Genomic DNA, 14,977 nt, shown 5'->3' with positions numbered 1-14,977 from the left:
GGTATAAACAATGTGAAGTAAATCACTTGCCAAAAAAAAAAAAACCCGCAAAGTTATCCTCGTGTGCCACAGGAGAATATCCAACTGAAAAGGTTCTTTTTCTCCCAGGCAACAGTATTCCTGTAATCTAAAACAGTCCTCCCTAAAACAGAGGGGTTTCCTATTTTATTCAATTCTATTTAGTAGGTTACAGCAACCTAGCTCCAATTTCTGATAAAATAAGTTTTTTGCAAATATGTTGAGGATGAACAGGTTGTCAAGACTTTGCATCTGATCTTGTAACTTCAAGACTAAATAGCTGGAAGACTAGAAGCCTAACTGACAAACTTCTACCTACTGAAATTACTCATTGTTGGTTAAGGCCACAATATCCCCAGAACTCTGCATTTCAGAGCTGTTATAAAATGACAGATGTTATAAGCAGTTATGCAGGTTAAGCCAATCTGATGACTAAGCAAGGTCAAGACTCTACTGCTATCAAGGAACTCTCTCTGCTGCCAGGGAACAGATTTTCTTTCTAATGGACAATCCTGCTAATTTACTTGTAGAAAGAAAGACTCCAGTAACCTGAGACATGATACACACTGTTTAGATCAAATAAGGGGAAAAAAAGCTGTAATACAACCACTACAGCAGCAATACAACCACTACAGCAGCATGCATTCCCATTGTCTAAAAGATAAATTAAAGAAACTAAAAACAGCCTGGGATACTCTCTAGGAGTAAGTGCAAATGATTATTTTTCGCACAACCTGAACATCTACTTAAATTATTAATAAATTAACCTCTCTATCATTTCTGAGTGCCAGAATCCCTTTCCTGTATGCACAACACCCCTAAGGTAGATTGTTTACTCCAATTTATAATCTTAATAAATATTTTCCATCTTAATGGAATTTCATGTGAACTAGAATGAAACTCAGATCCTTTTGTTATTACTGTCACAAAAACTTCAAGATGCCCACTGATCTCTGTCCCTCTCCCAACAGGATCAAAGTTGTCAATTCATTTATACAAGATGCTCTAGTGTTCAAGTCATGTGGGTCAAGACAAAATTTTTAACTTGCCTTTTAAATTCTTAGTTTAACACAAAAACTTTTAATGAACACTGGGGCTTTTCACTTTTCTAAGGCTGAACACAGCAAAATACACACTGTAAAGTCTAATAGTGGGATAGTATTACAGAAAGAACACAGTAAAACTTCTGTTTTACTTGTAAGAGTTAATGTTTCATTTAAAAACTTAGTCCATTTGAAGATGTAGAAAGAGCATGAAACTAAGATGCTTATGTTAATGTATTTTGCCTGATAACCCTGTTTATATTTGTTTACAGTTCAGCAGCACATTAGCAGTAAAGTAGAATAAACATCATAAAGTGATGGTAAGACTTGACTGCCTTAGCACAAATAAGGAAAAGGGTTCACACCACGCTGAATTTAGATTAAAATCTCTCAATGTAGTGATTTTCAGAAGTGCATAAATGCAGACACAATTAGAAAAGGAAGAATAGATCCTAAATTAGCTCTGTGAATTCTGCATGTCTTACTCTTCCTAATGCACTACACCAATAAACTGTTAGAATAACCATGCTGGTGCCCAGACTCCCATTGTACTTAATAAGCTTTTTCATTTACAAAGCAAATGCAGTCTCATGCAGGCAGGTAGAGGGTAAAAGCAGAATACTTAATGGAAAGTGTCAGTTCTGAAGAAACAGAGCTATTTCTGGGTCCACCAGGAAAACGAGTCCTGCAATGGCCAAACACAATAATTAATATCATCATCCAAAAGCCAACTGGCAGGAGAAGTTCAATAAGCTTTACCTCTTAATAAAAACCTCATTAGCTTGGCTTGGCTTCTATTATGTTATTTTCACAATTCCTGTCTTAAGTCATTGTTCTTCCCCTGTATTCTCTGGGTCACTCAAAATTACAGTTCCACTGTGAGGCCTCAACACAAATGAGGAAGCCCTTGCATTTCAGGCACAATGCAGAGGCTTTTCTACCAATCCAGTCTTTGACAAAATTATTATATCATTTATATGCAACATTGTGAATGTCTCCAAGGAACCACAGCATCACTTATTCACAAACTAGACTGTTTGATCTTTAGGAAATGTCAATGTGATTTGGGGTATTTACACTGCTGTGTCAAAAACCTGGTACCAAAATTTATCATAAAACCTGGTTCAGTCTTGCAAGGAAAAAGTCAGAATAAGGTCACTGTCATACCAGACCCAGCCCCAGCTCCCTGCCACACTTTTAATTCCATCACACAGCTTTGTAATGGAAAAAAAAGAACAACATTAGTAGCTGTCTCCTGAAAGGAGCTTTGCTCTTTCTAAAGCTAAAAACCAATTAGCTAACACCTACCACAAAGATGAGTTTGAAGAAAAATCAATCAACATGTTAAAATATAAAACAAAATTTGGGAACTTGATGTTTGGGAATATGCCATTGATCAGAAAGAAATCACCAGTGACAAAACAGAAAAGACAATTTTACTACACAATGTCCAATAATTTTTTTGGTCTTTTTGTCCATCATTTCTTAGATTCTTTCTGTGCTTCTGATTTAGGAAGAAAAATTACAACTACAAATACACACCAAAAATTCATCTATAGACTGCTTTAAGCATTTGCTATGATTCAAAGGGAATTAAGAGTACTTTAAAAGTCTGTTTTGATTTCTTTATTACTATAATGCTGTACCAAGGCTGCACAAGTGACGGTTCCATTGGAATAATTATCCTGCAACAGTGAATTAAGTGACAGCAAATGTGTATTAGAGAAAGAATGCTGATATTAGTCAATAATTACTGTAGCAAAATCACTTAAACAACAGTTGTGATTAGGTATAACATGTAGGTATAAATTAGGTATAACAATTCTATGTTCTCCCCTGATTTTAGATATATTGAGACACAGCTGAATCCTGCCCAAAGAGATGACAGTTGCCTTCCTAACAGCCAGTGAGGTAACATGGTCTTCCCCAAAGTTACCCAACATTCACAGTATCCCTACATCCCCCCATATCATAGGAAACCTGATGGATACCCTGGAAGAGAGGCTTTTGCTTGGTGTGGATTTTATTTTCCATTTAGTGAATTTAATTTCGGGGTTTTGCTTTTTGGGTACTTTTCCATTGATCTTCAAAACACGGCAAAAGAACTTAAGAATGTACAAGCTCCATTGCAAACATTATGGGATTTTACCAACACCTTGTTTCTCCCTCTCCAGAAAGACAGAAGATACACAGAAATACAGGTAATAAACTACAGTTACAATGGAAGTTCTTTTTTTTCCCCATCACTTTCTTAGGTGACATTTAGTCATACTTCCTTCCTTCTGGGTATTTGGAAGCTCATGATTTAAATGGAAGCTTATGATTTAATGTTAAAAATGGCAGTTCTGGCAACTAAACTCAAAATAGGTCGAAGTTGTGAGTGGTAGCACTCTCAGGAATCATTTGACTACAACTTAGGAAAAGACACTGAGAAAATCTACACGATAACACTAGTAATTATATGCAATTATAAGACTGACATTCTAGAAATAAACTGGCAGCTATAGGCCTTTATTCCATACAAACATAATTTATCAATGAATTAAACTGCACAGAAGTCCAGGAGTCAATTAGAGAAAGGACAATATAAAAGGAGAAATAAGAAAATCTGTCTACTATCCACATTATTATAAAGTTATATGGAAGTTCAATATCCCCAAACCCCACTTTGCAATAAAATCCTATTGTCTTTTTTGGAACACTGAGTTATTTATATCACTGAAGGCCAATTAGCAATTTTTTCTCCGCTTAATACAGTCAACAAGAATTTGAACAAAAAAAAGGTGTCATACACCAAACTGCTCAGAAATTGCTATTGTTATTTACTCAAATCGCTGAAGTCAACCAGTCAAAGCAGATCTACAGATAGATAAAAAGAGTAAATAATTCTTATTTTATAAAAAGCTCTATCAGAAAAGTAATTCTGACTTCTGACAGCTGGCAGAAGCAGGTGTTGACTTATGTGGTCAATACATTAAAAGGATTATGCAATATTCTCTGCTGATGCAGTGATTGCAGGAATTGAGAGGGAAGAAGGCAGAGCCAAAATTATTTAATTATTGATTTTCTACACATGGTTTAAATTTTCTGTATTATCAGCTAATTCAAGGGAGAGAGAAGCTCAAACAATTGGCATGAGAGCATGAAATTACATAATAGTAAAAAGTTTCAGGATCAGATCTGTTTGAAAAGCAACTTGCTGCAACAGCTTAGTTTAGAATTTCAGTCATGATTTCAGGCTGAAGAAATGTTAAGGCTCTCTGAAGAAGGGGAGAACCTTAGAAACACACTATGAGGAGTACACAAAGCTCAAAAAATGAGGATCACAAAGACATTAAGAAGAGTCTGCATTATTGAAACCTTTGTAAAACAAAAATTCAAGAACACAAATAGCTCTGAATTGCTAAAGGACCACCTGTTTCCAAAATTAAGCCTGTTTCATTATGAGGGAAATAGACTGAAAGAAACTAAAGAATAAAAATTTCATGATTAACAGAACAGAGCTCTAAAAAACATACTCTGCTACTTGTGAAATGTAGCAGCTTTTATTTTTAATTCAGTGCTGTTCAGATCAGATCTTGGGGCCTAAACATCAAAGAGAGACAGGAAAAAAAATAAATGGATAAAAAAAGTTTGCACATAGCCACCTCAATAATTCAACCATCAGAAAACTCCACTTGCTACCTCCTCTGACTCAGATGGGACACACAAACTCAGGCCCTCAGATCAGCTTCGCAGAGATTTTGTGCATCTATGTTCAGTTCTATATTAAGATGATCAACACTGTGCTACTCCTTGTACACCATAAGCCATTTTCAACACGTCACATTCATGCTCTGTGCTCGCTGTTTCATTTCTTCGCATTTAATTTGTGGCCTTTGTCCACAGGAGCTGTGCACAGAAATGCAAAGGCCTAAGGAGAGGTGAGGAATTCAGCCCTGTGCAAGCCAGACTCCAAGGAGCAATCACCAGGGCAAGAGCAGCTGCCTGCATCCTTCAGGGGAGCAGCAGCCCTGGAATGAAGGGACCCAGCATAATTTATCTGACTCATAGGTATTTATATCTGCTCATTACCCACCAGAGCCTGCATCCTGTTTTTACGAAGGAAAATAATGGAGGGTAAAACACAATCATTGGTAAAAAAAATCCAAAATTGCAAATTTGAGGTTTGAGCTAAAGTGTTGGATGAAGTGGGATACATGAAAAAAGTATTTTCAAGTCCTTAGAAACAATATTTCCTATTGAACATGATGACTTCTACCCTGAATGATTTAATGTGGTTTGATCTGTACCCATGAACTCCTAAGGCAAACAAAAATTCTGACTTGCAAATTACTTGTAGACACTGTTAATCATTTCCAAAAATTCGAGTTATTGATTTTACCAACTTTCATACTATTAATTACACATTCAAGTAAACTTTTTCTTTCAACTATAGTCTGTGAGCTAATGTTTCTCTATTGCTCTACATCATCATTTTGGAGAGTTCTAAACACAGCTCAGACACTAATCATTTCCCTTAGTTACCCTCTGCTGTCACTTTTTTTGCTCTATGTAAACACCTCATTTGACAATTATTTTCATAAAGTTATTTTATTGGAAATGTCATTTCTTCCCCCACAGTCTCCTAATTTCTTTTCAAAAGTTTCTCAATAAAGAATTGCACTGGTATCAAGGCAATAATTGGGTTTTTGGAAGCATTTAACTTTTTAAATGCTTTTTTGGAAGCATTTAACCTGAATCATAAGGAATAATGTTAAGGAATACTGAAACTATTCCTTAACATTATTCCTTATGATTCAGGTCATCACACTGCTGCTCTCTGCTGTCCATAGGAAGAATCCACATGAAATTATTACAGATAAGGCATTCATTTTAGGCTCTATAACAAATATATGTACACTGGAAATTTTTCAATTCTAATTTTGCTTTCTTATGAAAATCAAATCTCATTGTAACTGGCAAGAAACAAAAACAAAGAAAATTCAAGTCATTGCAAATACCATGAGTTAAATGTGAGAAGAATCAGAGGGTTTTGCAAAGCAGTTGCACTCACACTTGAATTTTGTACAAACTATGAGATACACGCTCACCTTTAGTCCTTAATTCTTTATTTCTGTTTTACCACAAACTGATGAAAAATTCATTCAATGAACACTTTCCAGTATGTAATGAATGGATAATTAGATCCAAATTTCCACACTGCAAGTGGTCTCTCCATGGGCTGACTTCAAAACATTACAGAGAATATAGTTGTCACTTAACAGTAGTTTGCATATTTTCCATCATGACAAGACAGAAAATGAAACTTTTAAGAACAAGAAATCTGAAACAGCTCAAAGATTTAACAATAGAAGATGAAAAAATTATTAAATTGGATGATTTGAAGTCATTACAATGAATACACTTCCAGGACAGGAATTCTTCTAAAAGGAAAAGTCTTTCACAGTAATACTTTCTATTGACCTGGGTTCTCCTCCATACAATTTAAGAAGAAATGCTTTACATGAAGCAGAAAACAATTCTTGTCAACTGATGACACAATCCATGATAGATGTAATTGTGTGGATACATGTATCAGGTCCAAAACCTGTACCTGATACATATACAGCAACCTTTGTGAGAACATATATTTAGCCTATAATAAGAAAAAGGATGCGACTGAAAACATGAAATTTTGCACAATGTGGGCTTAGGTGTTCCCCATTCCTATGGCTTTATTCTCCTGAGATTCAGTTTATTCTGCCCCTTTTCCTCTGCCCATCACTTATCATTTCACTTTAATGGTAACACCCATGGCCTCCTTAATAAAACCCTTCAGAATCCTGAAAATCTGACAGTTATGCCAAATTATATGTGCAACACCAAACAGGCACAGCTACAACAGAAATTGTGAATCTATTTTTGCATGGGTATATCAGAGATATTCTGATTTAAAGTTTGGCTGCAAACGCAGTGAGCCTATTTAGATTTTTGGCCTCTTGCTCCAAAAAATCCCTTCATCCATTTTGTTTAGGATGCTTCTTCTGCTCCAATTCCTGATACAATGGGGAAAAGGGCCTTGATAAATGCCTGAAAAACACCAAGGAAAACAACTCACAAATACAAATTTTTCTGCATTCTGAGTTAACAATAGCAGCTGGATTGTTCCCAACACATGGATGGGATTAGTCAGTCTTCCAGGTGCTCATGGCTACCACCAATAAACAAAACTGTCTTAATTACGATTTAACATAAATTAGGATTAGCATACCCAGGAAGGCTTAGTGGGTTATCAGCAGTGTGCATTATACCTAAGCTAGCATTTTGTGTGCTCTCGGTTATACCATCTGTTTATCTCCTCATGTAGGTTGACTCTGACACAAAAGGATTTCATGACAGGTAAGGTGGGATTTCTAAAATTCTGTATAGAATATAAGCCTAAAAGCATTACCACCCAAGCAGCCATGTACTTCATCCAGCATGTGGGATTCATTTTTAATTAAACTGTTTATTTTCAATTTAAATGCCTGAAAATGCCCTTACATACTGTAAAGGAAATGTTTCCCAAGTAGTGATCAATACCTGTGACTATTTCCAGAAACACTCTGTTCTCATTTTGTTTTTATGCAACATTCTTGTGAAACCTGGACTATTTTCACACTTGATATTCACAGCATGTACTTATTCAAAGAACTGTATTCATAAGCAAATTATTAGGGAAATTAAAAAAGGACTTTTCTAGTGTTCATATACCCATAAATGACAAATTTAAAACACAAATATGTTTAATAATTGCTTGAAATTTTTCTTTTTTTTTCTTTTTGCTTATTTTGGAAGACTTAATTCACTTTTATTGCGGAAAATTATTTTGGTAGGTCTTAGAATATAAACTGTTGTCAATCCAGAGACAAACATCCACAACATCCACATCTGCATAGTGGAGAAGGACATGAAATATAAGGATTTCAACTCATCCCTAATTCTGACCCAAACCTCACTTTTGTGTCACCAAAAAAACCCATTCCCCCTCTAAGATTGGCAATTTGCTTGCCAGTTTCCCCATTCTTGCCAGACGTAGGCAAGATATGATGAATGGCTTTGGCAGAGCTACCCTCAGCAGGATGTTAACATTTCCACATGAATATCAGCAGCTCCAGCTCTCCTACAACACAGAGCCACAGAGGAGAACAGAAAGCCATGGAGAAGTCAGACCACAAATTGCAATTCCACATTAGGACTTGCACATGAGATGTTGCACTTTAGGAACAAAAACCCACACGTGCAAGGTTGAAATTAAAAGTCAATCTGAAGTTTTTATCTCCAGAGATATTTCTACAAATAAATCATATTTTAAAGTTCCTTCAAACATTGAAAAATATTCCAGGAAATTGCCAAGAAAGAATTTGATGCCAGCAGAGTACTTCCCATGACAATACTCTAAAAAATCCATTACATTTATTGTGTGATAATTCTTTCATATTAGAAAACCAGGACAAATGTGTTGTGAAATCTCTGTGAAAAGAAACTATAAATACTAAAAAATCAATACCTAATTCTGGTAAGGCTGGAAAATGCTTTCAACACTCTCATGGTTAAACCCCAGATGGTAACTGAGCCCCACACAGCCTCTCAGTCACTTTACTCAGGTGGGTTGGGGAGTGAATAAAAGAAAAAAAAAAATTATTGGTTGGGATAAAGGAAGTTTAACATGCAAGGCAAACCAAGGGACTCATTGCCCATGTCCCATGGCAGGCAGGGGCTCAGCCATCCCCAGGGCAGCAGGGCTCCATCACCTCTAACAGTGACTTGGGAAGGCAAACACCATCACTCCAAACGTCCCCCCTTCCTCCTCCTCCCCAGATTTCCATGCTGAGCTGGTGCCATATTATGGGATATGCCCTGGGTCAGCTGGGGTCAGCTGTCCTGGCTGTGTCCCCTCCCAGTTCCTTGTGGAGCCTCTGCCTGGTGGGGTGGGTGAGGAGCAAGAAGGGCCTTGGCTCTGTGTTAGTGCTGCTCATGATAACGAAAACAGCCCTGAATTATCAACAGAAATCCAAAACATAGGCCCATACCAGTTACTATGAAGAAAATTTACTCTATCCCAGCTAAAATCAGCACAAATATTATTTAAAAATGCATTATCAGCATAATCAATGAGCTTCAAAGGCAGTTTTCTGATTTAGAAAAAAAAAGGAAAAGAAAATAGAAGCGTTTTTTAAAAAGGGGGCTTAAGGTTGTGTGGAGGTGAGTCTTAGCAATTTGGACCCCTGCCTATCATCATGAATTCTATTCCTGGAAACAAATATGCTGCAGGTACCCCATTTTTATAGAATGATGCTGTACAACTATAAGAAAAATCATTTGCCAGAAGATTTAGCATGCAAGGAAATACTCATCCAGGGCTTGAAATGTTTCTAGCTTCCACCTGTTCTCCCCACTATCATCATGGCACAGTTCCTGTTGTACTGATCCCTGATCCAGGGTTAAGCACCTGATTTTTGAGACACAGATGGTGCAGTTGTGGCTGCACTGATGTAGAGGGGATTTCAGTGCTCTCTCCATCCCCTGACCTTAGAGGTTTGTGAAAGGGGATGACAGAAGTGCAAGAAAAATAAAGAAAGCAACGGACAACCAGGTCTGTCTGAGAGAAGATGAGTCCAGCAACTCCATGTGCACAACATGTACAGTAAGGGGTGGTTTCCTTTGTTTTTCAGAACAAGTACAACTAAAGTAACTAGAGAGGAAGCTACTGAATTGCTTCTGTCAGATGTAATGAATTAATAGTTTGCTCTTCCCCCTCTGGATTCAGAATTAATTCTCAGCCTATACTGGCATTTCTCTCACTGGAAAATTTAATTTTCATCATTAAAGCCCTGAGTCTATTACAACTGACACAGACGGACACCAGAAAAAAATCTGTATAAATTTGGTAAACCTTGTTAATATCGATGATTCTGAGTATTATTCAAAATTCTAATTAAACACCAATAAGCTGTTTTAGCTAAAGAAAATCTTACATTAACACTAACGGAGACAAAAATGTATTTCACTGATAATAGATCTGACTTCTCACTTAGATTTTGATTAAGTTTAACCACATTAACATCAAAGGAATTAACTGCTTTCCTGAATATAGGTCCTCTTAATCTATTGGTTCCATGGTGACATGATGACTGATCTTACAGAGCAGGGAACAAATATCTACTGGTCTCCAGAACCATTACCTGTGACAACACCAGCAGTCAATTACTCAAAAAATTATGCACAAGTTGATACACTCAGATTTGACATTCAATTTTGTGTTAATTTATATTAATGTTAAATTATGAGCATTCCCACAAAAACATGATCGTTTCCTTAAATTACTGTGAGGAGGAAAAAATTGTAGTAGTATTCTGTTAATACTGCCACACAGCTCTGGTGGAAATCACTGTTTAACAATTTCACCATAACAAATACTTTTCTGTATCCCTTTATATAAGTTTCATAATAATGACTGTAAGAAGATACACAAACAACAAGCAGAGCATGAGTGATACATTTTGGGTACCTTGCACCAAATATAAAAATGTCTAGATGCAAAACAGATTTCCTAAAGAATTAACAGGCTGACATGAAGATAAGCCATGCACACTAAAAGCTGGAGTGATTTTAAGCATGAGTAGCTGATATGAGGCTATCCAACATTTAATACAAGGCCACATTTTTATTTACACCTGAAAAGAACCAATTAAATTAATGTCCTGGAAACAGCCACATGTAATAGTCCACCATAAATCTTTATGCATTCTTGCATGTATTTTAAAGACTTTTCTTCTTCTTTGTTCTTTCCAATGCCAGCACAATGGTTATTGCCTTCCCTCTCACAATTCAGATATTGGCTGCACCATCAGGACAGACAGAGGCATGATGCTCAATAGTTACACCTATAATTTGAAATTGTCCATGCCCTTAAGAATATTTGCTCTGGAATAACAGCAGGGAGTTACTCTTTTCCCCTTCCCCAAAAATTTTCCTTTTTATGTGCCTGTTGAAATACTAAAAAAAAACATACGGAGCAGCATGTGCTAAATATCCACTGCAAATCATTCTTAAATTCAAAACAAAATACTTGATTCAATAAGAACATGCACCACTTAACATGGAAAAAACCCACAGGTTTAATCCCTTGGGAACTACTATCATTCCCGACTTACAGTTTAATTTTTTGGTTTGTTCACATTTATAGTAACCTTAGAGAGTCTAGAATAAAATCTTCAGTTTAAAAGAATGCTATCCATTTGAAAGCAACTCAGAGTATGTTACCTAATATCAAAGAACAGAAGTACAAAATTGTTATGAATATCATTGAAAGTAATTGCAGTTTTCTGGGATTTTCAACTCTTTAATCTGGTTATGTGGATGTACCCTGCAATGTTATCATGGCTAATAAAAATTAACTTTTCTCTACAATTTCTTGGGAAGTTCAGTAGCACTAAGTGCTAAAAGCAAGGAAAGAAATGTGCACACATAGGGAGATTTCTGCAGTGACCATTTTGAATTTCCATAGAATTATTTTTTTCTGAAATAAGGAACAGACTTCTAGAACTCTCATAACAATACTGACATAAAACACTGAACTGGTGGGACTCCCAGTACTCCCTGGAAGACTCAGGTTGGTCTGCTGTTAATGTAATCAAAGTCAACAAACAGGACTTATTAACAAACCAGGATCTATCATACCACTGGGGAAAATAAAACAAACCGTTTTTGAATACACTATGCACTGCTCCACAAGGTCTCAGTCCTCAGGTGGTTTTTGTTATTTTCCTAAAATCCACCAAAACTGCAGAGTATATTGTATTAATGATGTACAGCAACAGCACAACTGAAAAACAACATTACAAAACTAAAATACAAAAACAGTCCTCCTACTTTGACCGTGTTAAAAAGAGAAACGTATCTGAGAGAAATTGTCTCTGTTTTCTGATCGCAGTGCACAGGGGTGACCATCAGTGACAGCACAGAGCAGCCAGCACCTCCATGTAGGGTTTTGCCTCCATGATGTCACAGAGCAGTTCCATGAAATGACAGAAAGATCCTTCCAGGGTGACTGTTCATGAGATCACCCTGTAACCGCCCACACACCTGGCCCAGAGTTCTCCTGCAGCACCATCAGGCGTGGAGCACAGCCCAGCAGCACAGGATGCAGAGCAGCTCCCGCTGGGGCAGGTCCCTACAGCTCTCCCACGATGGATGCTGTGGTGCTTAAAAAGAAGGGCTACAGCCTCGGTGATACTCTTGGAGAAGGCTCCTATGGCAAAGTGAAAGCTGCCTACAGCCAGCGCCTGAAATGCAAAGTGGCCATCAAGATCATTGACAAGAAGAAAATTTCTCAGAATGTCCTGGAAAAATTTCTCCCCAGGGAAATGGAGGCTTTGATGAAACTGCACCACCCCGCAATCATCGAAACTTATGAGATTTTTGAGACTTCCTCTGGGAAAGTGTACATCGTGATGGAGCTGGGGGAGAAGGGGAGCCTCCTGAACTACCTGAGCAGCCAGGGGGCGATGGAAGAGAGCACCGCTCGCTACAAGTTCCAGCAGCTGGCTTCTGCCATCCAGCATTGCCATGACTTGGACTTTGCCCACAGGGACCTGAAATGTGACAACATCCTTCTCGATGATTGTCTTAACTTTAAACTCTCAGATTTTGGTTTTTCAAAACCCCTGTCTCGAGATGGAAATGGAAAAACTATTCTCAGCAGCACCTTCTGTGGGTCTCTTGCGTACTCAGCCCCCGAGCTGCTCGAGCATATTCCTTGTGACCCCAGGATTTCGGACATGTGGAGCCTGGGCATTATCCTGTATGCAATGCTTTTTGCTTCACAGCCATTTGACAGTTCCAACGTCAGGGAAATGCTCCAGGTTCAGAAACAACAGAAGATTCCCTTCACGAAGGCAAAAAATCTCTCTACAGACTGCAAGAACCTCATTGTCCACTTGCTCCACCCTGATGTGTCCCAGAGGCTGCGCATAGATGAAGTTTTGAGACATCCCTGGCTGCAGAACTCAAAACTCACGCGCAGCCTGCGATCCCCAAGCGACCCCAAAACCAATGGCAAGAAAAGTCCCAGAAAAAACAAGATGGAAAATCCTATTGTGCGTAAGTGTAAGGAGTGGAGGAGGAAATCAGATTCTCTTAAGGATGCTTTCCTTTAACACAACGTTGGCCTAACCTGTGAACCGCATTAGTTTAAACTCCCATTAAAGAGAACCTGTCTAAAATTCCACGTGGCAGTTGTGTCCCTGCTCCTGCACAGTGCTCTTGAAGGAGGAGCTTTACCACTGCCAAAGTCAGGACTGTGAAACACGAGGGAAATAATGAGGGAGGGAAGCTTTAGAACATGTAAACAAACTGCAGATGAGCATTTTGTATGTAATACTTGAAAGAGGAATGTATTTCAAACTTAACAATGAAATTTCTTTTTATATATCTGAATATCAGACCTGGCACACTTTATAACAATTTATAACTATTTCAATATTCAGACTCTAGGATCTGCCTAGATATACTGCTTATGAATCGAAATTCAGCTGATTTTCTCTTTTAAATTTGAGTCTTTCAACAAAAAAATGTGCAACGGAAACCATTTCCCTATTCTTAAAAATTAACAAGGATTACAAATCAGTTGTACCATAACACAGGCTTTAAGTCAAAAGGCATGGGGGAAGAGCTTTCATTAACTAGCATTAATTAGGAAGGAAAAATTTAAAAAAAAACACACATCCAAGCATCAACTGCCTTTTAACTGAAACTTATTGGCTGAACAAAAGACGTGCATGAATTCTTTTTTCTATAACAAGAAATATTATGTTAGACATTAAAAAATAAAACATAGATCTTCAATGCTATTGTTGTTTAGCCTAAAACTTAAAAAATAATGTTAATTATTTTATTTGCATTACAGTCCTGCAAGGTAAAAGCCTGCAAAATGAGAAGTCTCCTGTCCCACTGGTATAATACATTTACCTCTAGGTCCCCCAGGATTGATTCAAATGGATAAGTTATGCAAGCACACATTTACAGTCCAGCCACTTCCTGCAGAAAAGCATCAAAAAATGTCATGTGGGTAAAATCCAATCCCAGTGGAGACTTTGGGAGGTTTATTACTCAATTCTTTGGTACTCAAATAATTGTCTGTCACTAAAAGCAAAGAAAAACAAATATAATTTCATGGGTCTGCTTGGCTAGATACATTTGACCAACTATCAATCTACGAGGGTATTTATCCAGCACCTGAGGATGTCATGCACACAAATGATGATCATTTACTACTGATTAGAAAGGGTCAGGCTACTATGTTTAACTCTCTATAAAATAAAGTTGAAGTGCTGCTGAAAAGCAGCAAAGTGTCAAAAAGTATTCTAACATACAATTTGACAAGACAAAAATTATGTTTATCCATTATTTCACCCATTATTCTTTACAGAAAAGCTGCTTTTCCCATCAAAATATTATGCTAAAATATCAAATATAAAATACTGCTATCGACAAAGCCTTTATATAACAAAAAAGCTGACCATAATTAAAACTATTATTTCCATTTAGTAAATGTGGACAACTAAATCTATTCTGGGGGAAAAAAACCTTTTTGCTTAATAATGTAAGAGATTGTTTTTGATGCTAAGAAATCAAAGGCACTCCGGAATAATTACAAACCTTACTCTGAATAGTCTTCTGCCTCAGAGAGTGGATTAAAAGATGGATTGTACAAACAGCCATTCAGCAGAGCTCTCACTATCCTAAATAATCCAAGGAGAGACAAAGTCAGATCCAGCTCTAATTAACACTCATTGCTCATGGCAGGAGAACATTAACATGGTACATTTCCACTGGCACATGTTTAGAAGTCACAGCCATTGAAAAAGACACTTGGACAAACAAAATGGAGC

The 14,977-nt window shown here is 37.2% G+C and overlaps 1 protein-coding gene across 1 annotated transcript; it reads left to right on the top strand.

Moving 5' to 3' along the window:
* Positions 1-12,274: 12,274 nt before the first annotated feature.
* Positions 12,275-13,243, top strand: LOC115914905 (testis-specific serine/threonine-protein kinase 2-like). Its single transcript, XM_030967751.1, has one exon. It carries the CDS (start codon positions 12,275-12,277, stop codon positions 13,241-13,243), a length of 969 nt encoding a protein of 322 aa, XP_030823611.1.
* Positions 13,244-14,977: the final 1,734 nt, after the last annotated feature.

This window comes from Camarhynchus parvulus, chromosome 4A (assembly GCF_901933205.1).
Source record: "Camarhynchus parvulus chromosome 4A, STF_HiC, whole genome shotgun sequence".
Classification (NCBI taxonomy): domain Eukaryota; kingdom Metazoa; phylum Chordata; class Aves; order Passeriformes; family Thraupidae; genus Camarhynchus; species Camarhynchus parvulus.
This window is presented reverse-complemented; position numbering and strand designations above follow the sequence as displayed.

Excerpts from the sequence above, each read along its gene's own strand:
- LOC115914905 (XM_030967751.1), top strand. The coding sequence starts at position 12,275 with ATGGATGCTGTGGTGCTTAAAAAGAAGGGCTACAGCCTCGGTGATACT.